At 36.8% G+C, this 22,501-nt stretch overlaps 1 protein-coding gene across 2 annotated transcripts in view; it reads right to left on the bottom strand.

The window, feature by feature from the left end:
- Positions 1 to 9,923: 9,923 nt before the first annotated feature.
- Positions 9,924 to 22,501, bottom strand: part of LOC149802032 (uncharacterized) — a 39,551-nt gene continuing 26,973 nt past the window's right edge. Inside the window, exons 2-8 of one of the 2 annotated variants that reach the window (XM_089956432.1) lie at positions 20,364 to 20,574; positions 19,580 to 19,816; positions 19,101 to 19,239; positions 17,660 to 17,779; positions 16,870 to 17,052; positions 13,172 to 13,291; positions 9,924 to 12,405 (exon numbers count right to left, since the gene is read on the bottom strand). In XM_089956432.1, coding sequence (XP_089812558.1) covers positions 12,191 to 12,405; positions 13,172 to 13,291; positions 16,870 to 17,052; positions 17,660 to 17,779; positions 19,101 to 19,239; positions 19,580 to 19,816; positions 20,364 to 20,516 — 1,167 coding nt within the window. In that variant the 5' untranslated portion in view covers positions 20,517 to 20,574 and the 3' untranslated portion in view covers positions 9,924 to 12,190. The remainder of the gene's footprint in view (positions 12,406 to 13,171; positions 13,292 to 16,869; positions 17,053 to 17,659; positions 17,780 to 19,100; positions 19,240 to 19,579; positions 19,817 to 20,363; positions 20,575 to 22,501) is intronic. The other variant, XM_089956433.1, reaches the window with a different exon arrangement.

Raw genomic sequence — 22,501 nt, 5'->3', positions numbered from 1 at the left:
TCTTGTTTTAGTGTTGCATTACTACTTGGAGTCCATTTATTTTTCACTTGCCACCAATACATATTTATAAGTTGGATCCAAAAGAACATAGATCCTGATTTGCCATGGCATGATTAGCCAACAGACAGTATTATGCAGTGACAGGACTTTGTTGCTTTAAGTTAGAATCTATATCTGATAAGTTATGAGCGAAATTAATAATTCATGAGCTAAGTAGATTGCAGTTTAGTTTTTTTAATTACAAGTTCTTTGTCAATCACATTGAATATTATTTAAAAGTGATGATTTAATTGGTACAGAATGGCTGGAGGATTCATTTGTTCTTATTGGAAGTGTAATTTTTATAACTTTATTCTGTACTTAGTCTTTAATATTAAAACCTCTGATTGACGAAAACAAACATCATCTTAGGAGTTTCTTCAAGGGAAAAAAGGATAACTTCAGGTTTATATACTTTTTATATTCATTTTAATGGAGAGCTTAAAGGTGGGTTAAAAGGGATTTTGCATTAGACAAGTCTTTACTTCTTGCCTGCCGAGTGGTCTAAAGTGCTCACTATTCCAGATCACTGCCATCTCACCTCTGTCTGCGTGGGTTCGAGTCCAAGGTTCGGCTAGCATGGGTATGTGGGAAAGCCTGCCAGTTGCTTCTCGTGGGTCAGTGGTTCTTCCCTGGGTTTTTTCCTCCACCAGTTATACTGGCCGCCATGTATAGCCTATCTTGTGCTGAAAAATGGCGTTAAACCCTACAACAACAACAACAACAACAACAACTTCTTGCCAGATAGACATAAGTGTTAGTCACAATTGACTAATGCAAAGAAGAAGACTGCCTTTAATAGAAGTTTGATCTCACTGCCTGTCTTTGTATGACTGGTTGCATATACCCATCCAATATATGACATGCATATTTATGACTGTTTACTTCAGTTGGGAATCGATTGAAAATATGTGATAATGCACATGTTTTGCATTTTTAGGCAGTAAGACAAACCAACATTAAAATAAGTGCTTTCTTTTTAATTTTGTTTCAAATAGAAAAGTAAGATACAGAAATTGCAGTGATCATTTATTTTCTAAGAATAAAAATGACTAAATGTGAGAAGTTAAAAATAATGTTAACACATATATCTGAAGGGATTTGATCTCAAAACCTCTGACACATTTATCAATTCACTGAATCCACTCAGCAGATTGGACACGAGGTACAATGTGTTGTGAAATGCTGTATGATGTGTTGGGATCCATGATACTGTGTAGAAATTATAATATAACATCATAACAGCATTATAAGTTTTGGACTGCATCTCTGATTTGTTAAAAATGTACCTTTGTTCTGTACAGCTTAAATGGGGACCGGAGTCTGCAACTTTGTTGTGTAGAGCTTAATGGGGACCTGAGTCGGTAACTTTGCTGTGTACATCTTAAATGGGGAGCTGAGTCTGCAACTCTTGTGTACAGCTTAATGGGGACCTGAGTCTCCAACTCTTTTGTGTACAGCTTCAATGGGGACCTAAGTCTGCAACTTTGTTGTGTAGAGCTTAATGGGGACCTGAGTCTGTAACTTTGCTTTGTACATCTTAAATGGGGAGCTGAGTCTGCAACTCTATTGTGTACAGCTTCAATGGGGACCTAAGTCAGCAACTTTTTTGTTTATCTTGCTAGTCCTTCCAAACTTTGGTTTGTTACTCAGACACTCTCTTCTTTAGTATGACCATGCAACTTTTTGCTGGATTTGCGAAAACTTTTGTCTGTAATCATTTGTTAAGTGCAGGAACACACAGGGTATTTCGTTGCATATGTATATACATATATCCAGTTGTGTCAGCTAAAAATTAGGAGAGTATCATCCTTGAAAGTAGAGATTTATTTTAACCATGCAGTGCATTATGTAGATTTCTTTTTGACCATACAGTGCATTATGTAGATTTCTTTTAACCATACAGTGCATTATGTAGATTTCTTTTAACCATACAGTGCATTATGTAGAGGTTAGATGATCCATGTAACTATTCTCCTAATGTCAGTGTGATTTGGTAATATATTTGATCGAGAAAGGAAATTTGATAGTGAATTATGTTTCTCCTAAATACTTCCCCAACTACAATATAATAAATGCCTCCCATCCCTCCATGCAGTGTGTGCATCCTGTCTTAGATGGTGCAAAAGTTGGCATTGGCTATATTCAGTATGTCGAATCCCACCTAGTTGGGTAAGGGAAGGTAATCAGTAAGAGTTGTTTCCCCTAATATATGCATAACATAGAGAGGTCTTGTCAAGTCTAAGGGAGATAGTAGAAGTAATTCCCTAACATTAATGTGATTGGGTAAGTAGTTTTGGTGAAACATAATTTACAAAAAATGTCCTTTTTATTTATCTGACATACCAGTCATGTCCGATAAGCCAAAAACAAGAGGCAGGGGAACAAGTTGTTGCATTAGGTCAGAAGGATCAAAAAGAATCTTAAAGTAAAAAAGTTCATTTTTGTTTTGGTTTTCATGACGACAGCAGGTCAGATAGACGTGTAAATGATATCTCATTTTAGAATGCGTTTGACCCACTATGATTGTGGCATTGCCCTAATTTGAAGGAGGATAATTGGCTCCTTTATTCTGAAACATGACTAAAACACTGCAATGTGTATTGTGATAGGTTGCCCTCAGTAGGTTAACTGTGTATTGTGCATGTTACTAAAGATATGAAGTAAATGAGTAGCTAATCAACTTAATTACCTGGTGTTTGAAGTATTTGTAATAGTGGTCATACTGGCTGTCTCTTCAGTATTTTTCACCCATTAAAACATGTCTTTCAGGGGTGGACAATTATAATAGCTTCTGAAGAAGTTCTAAAGAATTAAAAAATAGAACAACGAAATAATCTTTCATTATAGTATTTCTTTGATATCATAGAAACAAATTTATATCTTGTATGCCCTGTCATAGATGGTCAGCATTCTCATCTTAATATTACTCTAAATTTATTTTGCTATAGGTTAATGTTTACAATAGCTGCTGAAGATTACTAAAATCTCTGTAGAGGCAAGCTATGTAATTGATGAAATTCAGGTTGCCAGTGCTCAAAGAAAACAATTGTGTAGACACAGTCTTTGGGCTGTTGACTTCAATAAACTCGAAAGTCTGACTGAAATTCCACTAGCTCGGACTACAATTTCCACATGCCCAAAATTTCCCTTTTTAATATTATCACACAATGTTGCAACAGCTACAGTTTGAATATATAATAAGTAGGGTTCATAGGTGTTTGAAGGTGATGCAAGTGCCATTAGTGTTCATCACTATGCTGGCGTGCTTCACAAAGTTAAACTCTGTCAACCAAGAGGTCTGAATTTTTGTGTGTGGTTATGCTGATAGCTAAAAGCTTCCTTAATTGGCTTCAAAAATGAATTAAACACTATTCCGACAACTGAAATGATCATGCTTTGCATTCTGTATATGCAGTAAAATCCAACTTCAAAGAAACATTGCCTCAGTTCACAAAGTTGTAAAAACTACAATAACCGGTACATATGGCTTAAACATTCTCAACCAAAGCATTAATATGTAATAATGTAATAATTTTTTGTTCTTGTGCACACATCTAGTATCTCTTTGATTTACCTGTAATGGGTTGTTCCACTTCCTGATCCTACCTATGGAAACTAGCACAATGGGCTCACCCACTGCAGCCTTCAAACACATCTCACCAGCTATTGTCAGCCAGTTAAGTATTATGTGAAATGGTGGTTTATACCTGATCTCTTTGCGTTTAGTTGCCACTATTTTAACTGCCCAATGGATAGTTTTACATCAGCTTCAATCATGACAGTTTAGCATTTATACATGCTCTGTTTTTTTTCTCAAGATTACTGAAAATTGTGTTTTCTTGAAACATGACTGTGTAAAGGGTTTTGGGAGTTTAAATTATTTTTTTGCATGACATTGCATGCTTCAGTCTGATTAAAATCCGATCTCATTTTCATGTAGGATAGAGGTGATCTGGTTTAGATTGCATCATGTCAACATTTTGAATATACATTTGCACATTTCATCAATGTGATTAAAGTTTTCTCAGGCAAATTAAAATTTGTTTTGATGGGCACCTCACTTAGAATACAGGATGGGCTGGATCTAAAATTAGAGGAGCCCCAGGCTTTGGGCTGTTGGATTTTTTGAGGACTGCTTGCAAAACTTAAAACCACTCTCACATTAGTCGACAAGATGGACAACCATTTGTCTCAGTATTTGACAACATGTACATCTGCTGTCACATTTGTTGACAATCATATAAGACTCAGACTTCATATTAGTGATAGAACATAGGAATTTCCTGGAACACAGAACATTTAGTAGAACATAGGAATTTTTTGGAACACAGAACATTTAGTAGAACATATGAATGTCCTGCAACACACAACATTTTGACATTTTTTTCAAGTTTATAACAAGCATATTTCTTCCTTGGGAGTTATGTCAGGTTTGACTAACTACAGTCATCCAAGTGCAGATAACTGTTTCATGATATGCTAGTATACACTTCAGTATTTTTGTTGTTGATGTAGGGTTTAACGCCATTTTTCAGCACATGATAGGCTATACATGGTGGCCAGCATAAATGGTGGAGGAATAACCCTCGAAATCCCCGGAAAGAACCACCGACCCTTGAGAAGCTACTGGCAAGCTTTCTCACATACCCATATTGGCCGAATCCAAGACTCGAACCCATGCAGACAGAGGTGAGATGGCAGCGATCCGTAATGGAGAGCACTTTAGACCACTTGGCCACTCGCGGCCCCCACTTTAGTAACAGTATCAATTGACCACAAGATATGATAAAATAAAGAACACTATCTTATTGCTATGGTAAAATAATTAACTTTATTTTAGCCTAATTTGCTTAGACCTGTGATGACCATCTTATTATCTGGCCTGTTTTAACAGATGGCAAGACATAACTATTACTTACTGGCTGGTGATGATATTTTGCCAGAGTGAGTGTTAAAATTCGTTTGGTGTTTAATGGGACAGTAATACATGAAGGTAGTGGGTTATTTTGTAATTGGAATAAAGTATCTTGCTCAAGGACACACCAATGTAGATGACTTGGGTTGATGCAATAGCAGGATTTTTGAACTTGCAATATTTTGGTAATGAGACTGGCATTCTAAGCAGTTAGCCACCTTGGGTTCTGCCTTCAGTAGTCATCTCTTATAAAGTATAATAACACCATATAATCAAAGATTTTATTGACAGTTGCTTTCTGATTCAAACTCTGTAGGTAAGACAGTACTTTCATTTTGACCCATTCTCTTTAAGGATTTTTGTAAAATGTATAACATTTTAAAATGGGACAAACGTTTGTCATTCTCGTCTCCATTTTATAATTGGCTCCCAACACTTCAACTACAAACTGAGGGAGTGGTGTTCATTATTTAAAACCAATGTTATCAATCCATTATTTGATGGACTGTAATTTAAAATGATAAGAAAACAAGATTTTTGCCAAAAACTTGTTATTTGTGCATTTCATGAATGTGTATCAGATCGAACTATCGACTGAAATTAAATTTGGGAACACATAAAAAAACATTAAGCATAACATTGTCAGGAAAATAATTTAATTAAAGTATAGTATATGGCCATAAATAAGCCCCCATTTCCAAAATTCTCAATGACACTTTATGATGAAGCTGTGGTTGTTATATGATTCATTGTATATATTTGACTCTCGTATTAAAATATCACAGCAATTCCAACATTTTATCCTTGCATCCAGGTTGACTATTTAATGCTAGCAATTCCAACATTTTATCCTTGCATCCAGGTTGACTATTTAATGCTAGCAATTCCAACATTTTATCCTTGCATCCAGGTTGACTATTTAATGCTAGCAATTCCAACATTTTATCCTTGCATCCAGGTTGACTATTTAATGCTAGCAATTCCAACATTTTATCCTTGTATCCAGGTTGACTGTTTAATGGTAGCAATTCCAACATTTTATCTTTGCATCCAGGTTGACTATTTAATGCTAGCAATTCCAACATTTTATCGATGTGTCCAGACTGACTACTTTCAAAACTTGTACATATCCTTCTTATAATTTCATTTGGTGTTAACATTTGTTTATTAAAGTTTTTGTAAGTCATATTTCCTACATCATAGCACTGGTTACAGGTACAGTATAGGTTTTCAAAACTGTATGCAGTGGGGAGACATTATCGTTTAGGTCACAAGTGAGTTATAGGTTTTCAAAACTGTATGCAGTGGGGAGACATTATCGTTTAGGTCACAAGTGAGTTATAGGTTTTTAAAACTCTATGCACTAGGGAGATATTATCATTTAGGTCACATGTGAGTTATAGGTTTTCAAAACTGTACGTACAGGGGAGACATTATCGTTTAGGTCACAAGTGAATTATAGGTTTTCAAAACTGTACTGGGGAGACATTATCGTTTAGGTCACAAGTGAGTTATAGGTTTTCAAAACTGTATGCACTGGGGAGACATTATCGTATAGGTCACAAGTGAGTTATAGGTTTTCAAAACTGTATGCACCGGAGAGACATTATTGTATAGGTCACAAGTGAGTTATAGGTTTTCAAATCTGTATGCACTGTGGAGACATTATCGTTTAGGTCACAAGGGAGTTATAGGAGTTTTGAAACTGTATGTACTGGGGAGACATTATAGTATAGGTCACAAGTGAGTATTAGGATTTTTGAAAAATCTTGCCTAAAAGTAGGCATGCATAGACTGATGACCATTCACTTCAAACTGATACATGTGCCCAGTACCGGATTTACCATTGTGCTTAGGTGTGCTTAAGCACAGGGCCCTGTTGGCAAGGGGGCCCCATCTTCCTGGCCCAAAATTTTTTTTACGATGAATTTTTCAAATGTTTTTCAAAAGTCAAAACGTCCTAAACTTCCTGAGTATGTATGCCTGACTACCTGTGTAGGCCTAATGGGCCTACCTCTTTCAGGGCCCAAGTAAGGGGCCTCATTTGTCCTAAATCCGGCACTGCATGTGCCATGTTCCCCTGATAAGGAAACCTCATCATTACAGCATGGATGACATGGGTGTTTGAATTTTTAACTGGCCTGGCTATTTGGGAAAATGGCTCATAATAATACCCAGGGTCCTTCTGTTTTTATCTGTCTGTCAACATTCCCAGGGTCCTTCTGTTGTTATCTGTCTGTCAATATTCCCAGGGTCCTTCTGTTGTTATCTGTATGTCAACATTCCCAGGGTCCTTCTGTTGTTATCTGTCTGTCAACATTCCCAGGGTCCTTCTGTTGTTATCTGTCTGTCAACATTCTCAGGGTCCTTCTGTTGTTATCTGTCTATCAACATTCCCAGGGTCCTTCTGTTGTTATCTGTTTGTCAACATTCCCAGGGTCCTTCTGTTGTTATCTGTTTGTCAACATTCTCAAAATTTTTATGCAAAAAATGCAGTAGATATTTTGGTCAAAATATAAAGGAAGCATCTCGACATGAAGCCTATAGAAGACTGAACAAATGATGCTGATCTGCCATCATATTAATATGGGCAGTGTAACTAATAAGAATACATAAGCAGATCAGTCAGCCACACAACCATAAGGCACATTCTTAGATTGTTTGGATATATATTTACGTTGGAGTGACACCCCATTGCATCTAAAGCTGCTGCTCCAGAATGTGACATATCTGACAAGCAGGATTGTTTGTTTTTCTGACTTAAGTTCATTGCCTGCTCACCGACTCGGTCATTCACTGGGTTTCTTTGTTGCTCATGTCATCAGTTATATATTACTGTAAATTGCCAACTGAATCTTGTTATGTGTAACAAACTGGATAATGTTCTTGGAAAATACTGGTAGAAAAAATCTCCATGTCTTCTTAATGAACCTGGAAGCAAGAATGTATTTGGAAAATACTGGCAGACAAAATCTCCATGCCTTCTTAATGAACCTGGAAGCTCCAATGTTCTTGGAAAATACTGGCAAACAAAATCTCCATACCTTCTTAATGGGCATTCTTGTCATCAAAAGTTCTAATTCTTGGCCATTTGAGATCCATAATTCGGTGTTTTCATATTTGGCAATCTGCAACCAAATGTGATTGCTCTAATTGGATGGCTTGCACTAATTCCCTTGGAGGTGATGTCTTATCTTTAGCTCATGCTTAATAGACACCACACCATCGCAGCCACTGTTGGCCCACACATATACAAAGCCTGCTTACATGTGCTTTTCTTATTACTGTACCATGAATGGTAGAATATATAACCAAACTATATTGAATTTTCTCCTGTACTACTACTAGTAAACTATGGTTGACTCTAGAGATTATTAACAAGGGGTCTCAATGACCTTGATCTTTGATCAAGGTATGTGGTCTTGAACTAAACTTTGCAATGACCATTATTTTCTTAAACTTACCACAACAGTGACCTTTTACCATTAGTTCTCAAAGTCTATAAGCTTTTTACTATGCTAAATGCTTGCCATCCACAAAGTTTGGTCAAGAAACTTAGTCTAGAACATTATTATGCAGAACCCTTCACAATGACCATGACCTCTCAGTCAGTGACATTGACCCTTAAATCAGTGCCTCAAGTGCTTGCCATCTGCAGTGTTTGGCCCCAGTCTGTAATGTAGAATGAATGGTATTTTGTGAGAACTGTTTTTCTTTTTTCACAGAGAGTGACAGAACTGTTTTTCTTCTTTCACCGACAGTGACTTTGACCCCCAATTCAACAGACTCCTTCATTAACCCAAGTGCAAGTCATCCACAAAGCATGGCCCAGGTTTGTAATGTAGAGCTAATGTTAATGTGCAGAGGCCTTTCATCATCTTTCAGCCACAGTGACCTTCAAGAATTGATGGCCTTCATTCTTACCCCAAGGTCAAGTAGACCACACGAATTGGTCTAGATCTTTGTCATAGAACTCGTTATTTTGCAGAAACCATTTTTCTGCTTTCTGTCAAAATAACCTTGACATTTGACTGAAATTGATTGGCAGCTTCCTTACTCCATCCACGATGTTTGGTAATGGTAGGTCATAAATAACTATTTATGGAACTGAAATAGAGAGGATGGATGGATGAATGCTATAACATGATACACCCATATTTATTGCAGGTGAATAAAATACAAACAAATTCAACACTTAAAATCTGACCAAATTTAATAGAAAGCATCCTGGCATGAACGATTTTGAAATGTATACAAATTATGGTGAAACACTATCCCATATGGATACTGTTTTGAAAAAAAAGAACATATCAGTTATGTTTTCTTATAAACTGCACAACAGAATGAGGCCATATCCAGCAGAAAGCATCCTCGCATGAAAACCTTTTGGAATTTGACGGATGATACTAATCTGCCATCCAGCTTCACCACTGTTGCAGAAGGTAAATTGAAATTACCAAGGCCATTCAAGGTTTTACAAATGAAGTAGATCAGCAGTGCAATATGAATTATGCCACTAAAATTATTAACCAATACTTTAAATAAATGGCTTCTTTTTTAAACAAATGCTCAAGAGAAGTTTACCAGTTATATCAGAAAGTATTCTTGCATGAAAGCTTTTCAGGTCTGGACAAATGATGTGCTGATCTGCACATATGAACCAGTTTGTACATCACTCAGTTCAGAGATATGAAGCTCACTTGGGTCTCTTTATTTTGTATATTCAAGTCTACATGACCATTGAGGAGTATCTACACAATCGGATATTTTGGTCTTAAGTGTTTTAAATTATATCCACTGATGCTGCAGTATCTGCCTTATCAGTTGACATCTTTTTCTTGGTTTGTACCCTCACATGAAAAGGTCTGTGGTCACTACTTGTTCTAGGCTTGAGGGTTTTAACTGCATTCTTTGGCTCCTTCGAACTCAGATATGTTTTTGGATGGGAGTAAAGTAACAACAAATATTTTTAAAGTGGCATTCTTTTATTTTTTCATTTTTATATCTTGATAAACAAATACACTGAACATTTAGTCAGATATATGTAAAAGATGAACGTAACAATTAGTCAAATATACCGATTTAGTTTTTGTCATGAGGGTTCATTCATAATGCATACATACTGGTTGGATGACAAAAATAGTTACATTCATTTGAAATGGTCATTCTTACACAAATCATATTATTTATTAGTGACATTCACAAATGTCATACTGGGTCTTTGGTAAAGTATTCCATGTCCTTAATTATTTTTGTAAATCATCACTATGGCATTAATGTCAAAATTACTTAATAGGCAAGTATCGTTTGGACTTTTATAATTGGATGTGATCATGGCGGATAATCCATTAAGCTCGTGCTTAGAGCACCAGCCGAACAAGTACCAGAAAAAATTCAAATTAATTATGACCATTTTGATCTTCATCATGTACATGCATTTTTATTTGGGATGATGGAAACACTGATAATTTCTCACCTTTTTTGCTTTAAATATTGTTTTTTTAGTTTCACGTTGGCGGTGGGTAAGGAGGCACCATAATATTTTCATTGCTTAGGGCCCTGGAAGGCCTTAATCTGACACTGGATGTCACAGATCACTGTACTGTATAAGGGCAAAGCCGTGTTTATTTGCTAATGCTTCACATACATTTTCTTGTAAAAGACAATACTCTTTCCAAATGCATTAAATCAGTTGGACAAACGCTTATGTCTTTAACGAAGATTCACCTCTACTGTCAACTAGTTACTCAGTTTCTTGCATTATGTGGAGATTTCAGACAAGTAACAATGAAAGACAGACTTGACCTGACAACAGTAACAACAGCAACAACAACAACAATAATAATAATAATAATAATAATAATAAATTAACCACACTGAACACTAGATACTGTGACATACAAGCAATTATTCAAACATAAATTAGTACACTAATGAGATTCTGGTGGCAGGCACTTGCATGGAAGAAGCCCAAAGGCAATTAGCACAAATAGAAGTCTTGCAATTTAAATCTCATTTTAGCAACATCTTAAGGTGTATTAGGGAAGAAGATGAATTACAGTGCTACTTCTGTTTTTCAGAGAACAAAATCACACAAATTAGTGATAATTTGTTGAATGGTGCCTTATAATCACACCAATGTCTAATGCTATCAGACTTTGCTGGTCCTTTTATGGCAGGACAAGTAGCCTTCCATTAGATGTCACATGCTTCAGAAAACTCTTTAGGTGTTATTACTTGAGTTTTTAAACCACTAGTGTGAAGGGTCATCACAGAAGCAACAAAAATAGTGCCTGAAATTTGAATTGATGCTGCCTGTTATTCAAATGGACAACAAAAATTTGGTAGACTGGGAACACCTACTACAGTCGGGATTTGGAGCATAAAAGTGAAACCAATCTCTTTATATGACACTGATAGAACAGCAGGACAAGGCATCCAATTTTAGCAACTTTTTTAAGTGTGTCAGTAAAGACTGAAACTTGGCAAATCCTTTATGATTGTTATTCTTAGATAACAATTTGAAAATAAATTAACAGTGACCTACAATAAAATGTTTTCTTAGAGCACAACTGCTTGTGACATTGAATCACATGCAAGAAACAAGTTAGAATGGGTCTAATGGTTTAATATATATATATATATATAATATATATAAATCTCTGTCAGAGAAGCTGCCTCAATCTTCCAACTGAAAAAATCTAGTCCCAGATGAATAATAATTTATTAGATGAATACAAGTTTACTGCTAAATGTCTAATCCTTATGGAACCGTAAAAACAATTTTTAAAAAAATGTGTTTAGATAACAATCAAATAGTTCAAGAAAGCATATAAATAAGGTGTATTTGTTTAAGTTGGTTACAATATTGTCTAGAAGGCATGATCTCAGACATCCATGCCGACTCGATAGCATATACAAGCCTAAAATTAACTTCGTTTCAAATTATTTCCAGGAAATTTAACAGAAATGGTGGTTTAATAAAATGAAATTGAAACTTGTATGCATATATGATATATGTAAGTACAAACATCCAAGCTAATTTATTATGCTTTTTAATGGTTTGGAAAACTTCCAAGGTATCTAATTATGCTTTATAATGGTCTGGAAAATTTTGCATTCCTGGCAAGATTGTGCCATAGTCTGCCATGAAATGATACGTGCACCATCATCATGTCCATTATACAACAATGGTAAAGGCTGGTAGGTGGAGCTTATGTAGATTCTTAAATGCTAAGTGCATGCCCAACATCTTTTGTTAACAATATTATGACCATGTTCTTGATACTCCTGCTTTGAGATCCACATTTCCTGGAAGGTGGCAGCACTTGCTAATACAGCACCACCCAACCAAACCGTATGCTGCCTGTTATTTGGAACGGTTATGTTTATTTTCGCATTATCAGGGGCAAGTAGTTGAAGTTCATGCTTCAGGCGTTTTTCAAAACCTGGAAAGTAAGGAAAATGAAGGTTTTTAGCATCTTTTGCAAGTTATTTGTTCACAGAACCTGGTTTTGTTTTAGGCAGGAGTTTAAAGCTTGTCAGGCGTTATTGTTTTTTGTTTTGTTTTGCAAGATACTAAAATCTTTCAGTAGCAACATGGGTCGATTACACCACATACAGTATGTACTCGCAACAACAAAGATCCTGATCTGCAGTAGCATAAGGTACCTGAAGATCAGGACCTATGCTGTTTTATCTATTGATAACTCCTAACAAACAATACGGACCAAGATCTACCAGTGCATTATGTGATGGCTGATCTGGATCTGTGCAGTTTCAGTTGGAACTGACTATAAGCAAGAACATACAATAATTTTGTGACCTTAGGATTGAAAGTTACAAAATTAAGTATCATGATTGTTTCCTATAACATTTCATGCAAAGTGAATTCTTGTAGTCACATGATCATGCCTTCAAAATTTCCATTCTTCACCACATTTCGTGCAATTTAAATTCAAAACAGATGATTAATTTCTTAAGCAGACTTAACTTTGTCTGACAATCTTTAAAAGAATGGGGCTCGTTTTTATGAAAAGCTAACAACCACATTGAAAATAAAGATTTTTTTTAGGTCTGATACAACACCAGAGAGACGAATGCAATAACTTATCTAAAGTTAGAAATTTAGGAAAGAGTGTACTAAAACCCGAAATTATCTCGTTTTCTTCCATGATTTTACTGTTCATATCGGGAAAGAAAGAAATTCATAACCTTTCATTTGTGTTGTTCCTCCGACGAGAATGATACCTTTGTACAAGTCTCTTCTAGTGTCGATATCACATCTGTTGATCGAGTCAGTAACAAGCTTGTGAACTCCAGCTACGTCAAGCCCTTGGAAGATGCATGAAAATAGATACAGATTAGTACCATGTATATATACTTGAGGAATTAATGGAGTACTAAAGTTATATCCAGTCCAAAGTAGACGAAGGTCGAAGATAAGCAGAATGGTTTTCTTTTAGTCCTTTGTAAATTACAATGTGAAAAACAGTTTTCATGAATTATGACGATTGATACGCCATCATCCTAGTTTTACATGACCAAGACACACGTATTGCAGCATTTCCTTCTCTAAATGATAATGGTGTTAAATCAATTAATTGATTTGATTTATTAATTGGACTTATGTCGCGTGCGCCCAAAAGGGCATGTGCGACGGGTTTATTCCCGCATAGTCAGAGTTTCCTCTGACCCTTGCCACTCCATTTTTTGATATTTGGACATTTATGTTGGGGTGTAGGGTCAGAGCGCATTCCCTATTGAAAAGTTGGAATCTGCCAGCACCATTTGGTGTCTGCATGGGGTAGCCACTTTCTAGCCGACCCAGCACATTTGAAAGACCTTTCATCGAGATATACCTGCATGAAATTGATAGGAATATGATTTATTTTCTCAGAAATTGCGATCATAGCATTCGTTATGTCTTTAATCCGCTGTTACACGAGACGAAAGTTGCTAAAATTTGACCTGGATCTGGCCTTTGTATTCCTAGTCACGTGACTACACAACTCTCGCAACCTACATCTCGATGATATCAGAGGTTATACAGTCACGTGATATCCACAACAAACCATTTCTAGTGTTGCTGTAGGAAGACAAATCTTAAGAGTAAAATTTATATAACTGGGTAAGAACACAGTACAAAGTAGAGTAATCTCTTAATTTATGGTAATTTGAAATATTGTATGAGGGTCTTGTAACTAATCAGGCTAGTACTCTAAATAATCAATAACAAATAAATCTGCAAACTTGTGTTTGCGATTTGGATTTTTAACGTAGCTTTAAAAAATTTTCAGTCATATCGCTACGATGTCTGCAGTGTGGCAGTTTATAGTGATGCATAGCACTGGAGCATCATATCGCAGACATGTAGCATCATGTCCCACGCAATCACATTATCCTGAGACCACGCCGACCAGTCCTAACACTAACCTCTTAATGCTGAGCGCGAAGCGAGGCAGCTGTTAGTACCATTTGTGTAAGTCTTTGGTATGACTCGGCTGGGGATCGAGCCCACAACCTCCCGCATCCGATGCACACTTGTGTAAAATATGCCTTAAGTCGATGCTAGCCCAAATGAAGTCCAATGGCTCATCACTGAGTACTGAACTAATCCACACACTTCCATTAACAGCATTAAATCCAATCAGTCTAAATGTTTTGGATTATTTGTGTATATCTCAGTTGTAGTTTTTGCTTCTCTGGACATAGAAGGGGTTTCATAAAATTACTCCCATCATCCTGAGGTTGTGGATGCGATTCTTCTCTTAATACGGAAAGTATTTCTTTAATGACGAAGTTCCACTCTATATTTTCTATCACTGCTGCATTCACTGCATTCAATAGCTTCGTCACTAGGTTCAGTCACTAACATTAGAGACTTGAAGTTTTCTTGCACAGTATCATTCAATAACTTTTCACGTTTATTCTCATAAACTTTGACACAGCCCACGTCTATGTGCTTCCAATAGGATTTCTAAGCCGATGAATTTATCAAGATACTTCGGATGCTAATTTCAAACATCATTCAACATCATTGAGCCTCTTTGACAAATCTGTATGCCGTATTTAAGCGAAATAGTGATTTAATATATTTTGTAATGTTAGGAACTCTCCGCTGTTCGGTGATTTTCATTCCCTTATTAGATACACTCAGATTCTTAAGAAAATACTATACACATTAATTTGTGAACTTTTCACCATTACGTGTATATTAATTCCGCTGTTGTTGTTTAGTATAATTTTTCCAAACAATCTCTTAGCCATATTCTCACGCACTCTTTACAAAATATAGTCCCAGTCAATATAAAATATTGCAGAACGAAGAAACTAATATTAGCAGAATATTTTATATACTGTATAGTATCGATTCATAATCCAATTCCTGCAAGAGTAATTTAGTCTCACAGAAAAGGAATAGGAAATATGGTCACAATCAATACAATATTGGCCTCACTGCAAAACTTAACGCGCACGTGTGTGTGTGTGTGTGTGTGTGTGTGTGTGTGAAGACTTACAAAAATGACACTAACAGCTGCCTCGCTTGGCGCTCAGCATTAAGAAGTTAACGTTAGGACTGGTCGGCCTGGTGTCCGGATAATGTGGCCTAGTGGAAAGAGCGTCCACCTCGGATGCGGGAGGTCGTGGGTTCGATCCCCAACTGAGTCATACCAAAGACTTAAAAAATGCTACTAACAGCTGCCTCATGTGGCGCTCAGCACTAAGAGGTTAGCGTTAAGACTGGTCGGCCTGGTGTCAGGATAATGTGACTGTGTGACTGTGTGGGACATCGTTCTACATGTCTGCGGCATGATGCCCCAGTGCTAGACATCACTGTAAACTGCCACTCTGCAGACATCGTAGCGATATGACTGAACAATTGTTAAAGCTACATTAAAAATCCAAATCACACACACTTGTGTGTGTAGCCAGTTTCAATAATGGTAGTTAGACTGTTGCTCACGCGAGCGTTGATACAAAGAATAATCGTGGACGTGCTTATGTATGTATTTGTATTTTCCATTGTCCTTGTATTTTTATGTCACGTAGACGGAGTTATGCCACAAACTCAGAAACGTGTAAGTAGTGTGATAATAGTGGGTTTGTTTGGCGGTTTGTATGGTTACTGGTTTAGGTTAAAATCTTGTACCGCACATGAATATCGTCTGGCATATGGTGCTTTGCTTGGCGGTTCTCCAGGCAGACTCGCAAGTGTGCTAGTGTGGTGTGAAGACAAAGACATGGGGGACAGAAGGTTCTGACTAAGATCAGTAACAAACATCCCGAGGTGCTATTATCATACTACTAAATATTAAACTTGAATGAAGTTAAATATCTCAATTTTGCATGAAAAACTCTACTGGGATCAAGGGTACTATGTTCGATATGTTTAGAATGTTCAATGTCTCGGACGAAGCACCGTTTAGGTGGCCTAGTGGTTAGAGCGTTCGCCTCAGATGCGATCGAGTCATAGCAAAGACTGATAATATGGTAAAAGCACCTGCATGGTAGGCATTCAGCATTAAGAAGTTAGTGTTAGGACTGGTCAGCCTGGTGTCATAATAATGTGACTGGGTGGGACATCATGCTTTATGTCTGTGGCATGATGCTCCAGTGTAGACATTACAATAAAATGTCACACTGCAGGCATCGTAGAGATATAACTGAAAAACTGTTAAAGCCAGGTCAAAAATCTCTCTCTCTCTCGCACACACACACATGGAAGACACATGGATATAATGCAAACATAGGTCAGTTTTGTTTTTCAGGGGGCCAGCACTCATATGATGTGTGTCATTCTACCATCTTCTTAAGCACAACTGTAACTTTTCAGTTCCTTTTTTTTAAAGTTTCGTCCTCGAAGAGACTAAACATGCTACCAACCAGAATCAGGTCACGCAGTTTCTTACCAATTAGAGAAGGGTTGAATAGTGGCTCTCCGCACTCGTATCTCTCATTCCCAATCCGGATCTGCGTTCCGTCTGGCAAACCGAACACCTCTTCCTCATTTCTGGTCCCCGATTCCGCAATGGGTTCTTCAGCGATGCGGCCCAGTTTCTCCTTGATAGTGTTGACAATTTCTCTTTCGGAAACTGAATATAGATGCAATCTGCATGATTCACTTAAAATGCCAGCGAATGAACGAAATTAGTATCAAGATTTGCGGCAATCGTGGAAGCTCATTTGGTACAGCGTCGGATTCATAATGGAATTGTTAAATGTTCAATACGCCAGCCTGGTTCGGTTGCTTCTGGGTGTCTTTGCAAAAGGCACTTAACTCCTATGTCTTCGGCATGATATAGCCATTATTGTGTTATAAGTACCGTGTAATCAACAATTGTTTTTTAAAATATACATATTTAACATTTTACAGTTTTATCAATTGCTAATAGTAACTTGCAGAATATGCATTGCACCACAAAGAGGGCAGAAATAGCAATGTATTCTATTGAACGCATTGCAATCAAAGTAGTCTCAAGAAGACAAATAAATCGTTCCGTTTCATATGAAGAAACTTTGTCAAAAGTAAACATTTCATACTAAATATGAAACTTGAAATTCTTTTGTCTTAGATTGATGAATGTTTCACAGTAGTATCTGTCACTCTTATTTTTTTAACCGTTCTCTCGTAAAATTCCTATTCGATTGAGATGTATGAATATTTTGTCCGATTTATGAATATTTTTATATCGTACTCACTACTTATGCTGCCTGTTCTTGTAAATTTGTAGCCATTTTGCCCTAGCAAATGACACAGATACGTCGTCACATCCGTTCCAGCCACATCAAGGCGGGTCACGGAATTGGGGATCAGGCAACCTGCATAAGACGGTAATCTTTCGTCAGATAGTTTGCACAATAATCGTGAAAACTCCAAACAACTGTTTTTCTTTCTCACAACTATCCTTGTTCATTCTATAAAATATTCAGCAAGTATTTCAGTTCATGATATGCAAGCCATTTAAATTGAATGGTTGATTAAACAAACGAATTTACTTGAACAGTATGTAGTTTCGCTTGTAATTTTATTATACTTGTATTTATGAAAAAATAACGATTTAGTTTACGTTCGAGTTCGAGGCTTTGTGAAAGTTATGTATAATCAAGACGTATTCGTTCATTTCATATTCATCAAGCATATGACCATGATTCAAATGTAGAAGGATTAATTATATTGTAAAGTAGAATGTCTGTCCACGGATTCTCCAACAAATAGTCGGTCTCCGGATTCTTCCGCAAATCATAGATGGAAATGGTACCAGAACGACGCATCAAGAACGGAGAATATATAGATAAAAGAAAAACCCATTCAATCCAACTATTAGAGAAATTCTAGTGAGAGGGGAAATTAATAACACGACCAGCATCAAAGGGTGTTGACTATACCTTTTTCATTCATGACCCATGGCAGTCATAAAATATCAGAAAGTAATAACGTTCTCATCAGTGAAAGAATATCAACAGTAGCTTGTATAAAATATTGTAAATGACGAAAAGGGTTCTATACCATCTGCTTGATACGTTCCATGAAAAGTCGGCCAGTAGTTACTGTTTCGTATTCTTCCGATGGTTTCATAATCTCTCTCTCTCTCTCTCTGTAAAGACTTTTTTTTTTCTTTGTTTTCTTAAACTGAATATGGATATCATAGATCTGTTACGGCCTGCTAGCTAACCCAAGTTGAATCTCAGTCTTTCTTAAAGGAAACAGCATTTTGCACCTGATTTAACGCGTTTCCCTCCTAGGTCGCCCTAGTGTAATTGGTTATACCTATGAATACAGCAGCATTACAATTGTTTGGTCTGCGCCGTCGACTGGTTGCTGGGTGCATTTTCTTGCATCAGGCAAGGAGACGTGTTGACTTCTTACTTACTGCTTCCAACTGAACTGACACCTGTACTGTAACTAAATTCGAGTCCATGAGTCACATGAACTATATGAATAATGTAGGTGGACATGTTTGGACAAACAAGTTGCACTCAGAAAAACTTAGGCTCCGAAAGAAAATCTACACTGAAGTAGAAAGTAGGTGTTAGATTATTGGAATAAAGAAAACAAAACAGAGTTCCAGTGCTAACTGTATATTAAACGGACTCACAAATAGCCATCTTTGAAGCACAATGGTTTGAAATTGGACTATACCTTCGTACATGGCCCCTACACTGGAAACCCCCTCTCCACAGTCGAGAACGAGAGCTGATCTCATCCCAGATCCTTGAAGGGCAAGGACTGTGTCAACCACCACGTGGAATGCAGGAGCACCAAACTTTTCGAAAAATATCTGAAAACGTTACCAATATGCATTTCAAGAATTTCTCTTTGAACATTTCTTGTTATAGTTTGTATCGCAGAAGACATGTTATATCAGCTGTTGATATGAGTTCGATAAAGGTCAACAGAAAATATCAAGTCTTTTACTTTCAGCGATTTCTCATGAAATCAAAATGTTACTACTCATTGAAATACAGTTAGTCGAAAGACTTTATGGTCTGAACCATGTTCAGTAGAAGAATTTAGCATGCATTTTTGTAGGAAAAAGAGTTACAACAACATAGCAGCAAATCTTTCTTTGTGTTCAAAATTACGTTTTTGGAAAACAAGTGCTGTGTGAAGATTTTCACCTCGGATGTCTTCTCTCTGTTTGAACGTGGACTGAGGGGTTTTTCCGTAATGAGAACGGAATGTTGGTTACTCTTTAGACCCATGCAGTCATACAAATGGTTCCACATCTCTTCTGTTCGATCCCAGTTCCGTAGCACTCCTCTTTCCATGAGAATGGCATGTTCATTGTGATACGTGTCGGACTTGATTGTATTTCCAACAGACAGTGGCTTGTCTTTTGCTTCTGGAAGAACGGGCTAGAAAACATTTAGGTAGAATTATTGAAATACTAATCGCAGATTATAAGATTAATGAAGAACAAGACCAATATGAGAATTTGTGATCACCTTATTCGCCCTCTCCCTCTTGTTTTTCAGAACTATTATATATTGGATTGAACCATTGGTTTAATCATCACCACTAAAGTTAAAGTAAATTAAACTTAAATATTTCTGTGAAGATTGTTTTCAAAACGCGTATCCACATACGAATTGGACACAAGTACTCTCTCTTTCTCTCTCTGCATCTGTCTGTCTGTCTGTCTCTCTCTCTCTCTCTCTCTCTCTCTCTCTCACACACACACACACACACACGCACACACACACACGACCTAAATAATATACCGGTGGACATTGGGCTGAAGAAAGTTGGATATCATTTTCAGCATACCCACACTTTACATTTCAATTTATAACGGTGATTGCCAATTACTTTGGCTATTGCAAATGTATTGTCTTTATATAGGGTCACGTTTCAGAGAGAGAGAGAGAGAGAGAGAGAGAGGGTGGGGTGGGGTGAGAGTACCAGATATCTTTCATTTCTGTTTTCTTTTGTGGGCCTATACCAGATGGCAGTTTGTAGTGTGCAAGTTGGAGTCGTTTCTCCCGCTAATCCTGCAATGCAAGTCCCCATCCCGTTGTCAATGACAACGGCAGGTTTTCCCTCATTTTGCGACATCTGACTAACACTCCTTTGTACTTCTTTGTGCTCACATACTGGCCATTAGATTGTATCCCTAGACGTAAAGTAAAACTGAAGCACTCAGCACCTTATGTTAAATGGCATGCCAGGATAGTAACGATATAAAGTTATATTAGATAGAATAATGCTTAGGCAGCGTTGAAAACTCTATTCGTGGAGACTGAGTCTATGACCCCCTCCCCCCAAAAAACTATATTCACTTTTGCATTTCGATCTTTTTCTTTAAGGAAGATACTCATAGCTGAAGTAACCAGGCCTTTAATGCTTTTGTTGAATGTGTTCAATTCCTCTTTCTCCGTATGAAAACAAAAGTCAATTGCTCTTGTTGAATGGAAGGAAAGTATTATTATCTAATGACATAACACCCTATTCACAATAACAAATACTGCACGCTGTGTGCATAACTGGACTCGTGCAAAGCTACACATATGCCTACGCATATTTGCGGTGCGTTCACATGGGTTTAAGGACGGGTGTGCAGATTATAAAGTTTAGGTACCAAGCTGTTTTTGCAGATGAAAAATAAGAGTGATAATTAGGAAACAGGACATCTAATGAAAAGTACAATGAATAAAAACAACCTAGATGATGATGATGACGACGATTATAATAATAATAACAAGATGAATAGAAAGTATGCTTTAAAATATAATCTTTCTTTGTTCGTTGGTTTCACGGTACTTTTAACACATTATTAGCTATATCATGAAGAGGAAATATTAACCATGTGCCTTTCGCACGGACAGACCTAGGCAGCCGACCAGGGCTGGCCTGGGTTGATAAGAAAAGTGCGACCTTGGATCACGAGTACGCTAGATCAAAGAGATTGTTTGACTCCTACCTTTGACCTAACATCCATAACCAATATTACTTCAGGTTATACTTTATTGATGGGAATCAGCTCCTTTCAACTCATGCCTGGTTTACTCTTTTATTTTCTAAAATGAAAATAATGAGGAAACGTAATTTAAAAAAAAAAAAAAAGTTGTATTCAGTCAATACGTTTGAAATGCCTTGTTCTAAATAATTTAATTTTGCTAGGCGGAATCGTTTCCTTCTGTCATGTGGCAGATTAACCTATCACCAACATAGTTATCCAAACGCACACGCACTTACCTAGCTTTCCGTTACAAGGATACAACCAGGAGGGTTTCGATAAGTTGCGAAATGATGTCACAACATACTTACACAAGGTATGATCTGGTACACAATTAAGATCAAACAAATACTTGCTACAAATGGTCTACATATATACTACTAACGACATGCTGAATTCCAAAATAAGAATTGTCCTCGTGTTCTTTTTTGAATAAAACACTTTTGTCATATAGTTCACTTTACATAAAATGTATGCAGTTTAATATGTTTGATATGTCAACATGTTAGCATATCTCTTTATGTGAATCTGGTTGGTTAATATAAACCCTCGAAATTCTTGCGTAGCATTCTCTTTATTGATTGTCTGTGACCGTGATAATTTTTCTTACCCCCCTCGTTTTTTCTATTACAATCACGATATTGACAGGCATCTTTAAAATCGATTGACCAAGGCATTGGGAAAAAGGTTACGTCTCTCGAAATATGGCAAATTTATCCCACTTGTGCTCATTCCAAACAAAATTCACGATATCGGTCAATGGATAGAGAACTTGAGTGTGGGTGTCTGCAAACATGTAACAGGAACCCCACTCCTATAACAAGAATGGTTTAAATGTTCACCTATAGTGGAAAAGAAACTCACCTCCTTTTCAAATTGGCTATGAGAAAAGTCGGTCAAAATTTAATTGTTTGAGAAATTCTAATGAATCAGATTTGTTTATTTGAAATGCATAATGACACTATATAAGGAAGATACATCATGTTTATTTTTTTTCAGTTATACACAGCGTTAGTAAGAGTAAGAGAGGAATTTGTGATTTACATGCTGTTGGATATAGCAGAACAGATAAACATATATTTAA

The sequence above is a fragment of the Sinohyriopsis cumingii genome, chromosome 4 (assembly GCF_028554795.1).
Source record: "Sinohyriopsis cumingii isolate HCF-2022 chromosome 4, ASM2855479v2, whole genome shotgun sequence".
In the NCBI taxonomy this organism is placed as follows: Eukaryota; Metazoa; Mollusca; class Bivalvia; order Unionida; family Unionidae; genus Sinohyriopsis; species Sinohyriopsis cumingii.
Note: the sequence above shows the minus strand (reverse complement) of the source record. Positions and strands in the feature narration are given on the sequence as shown.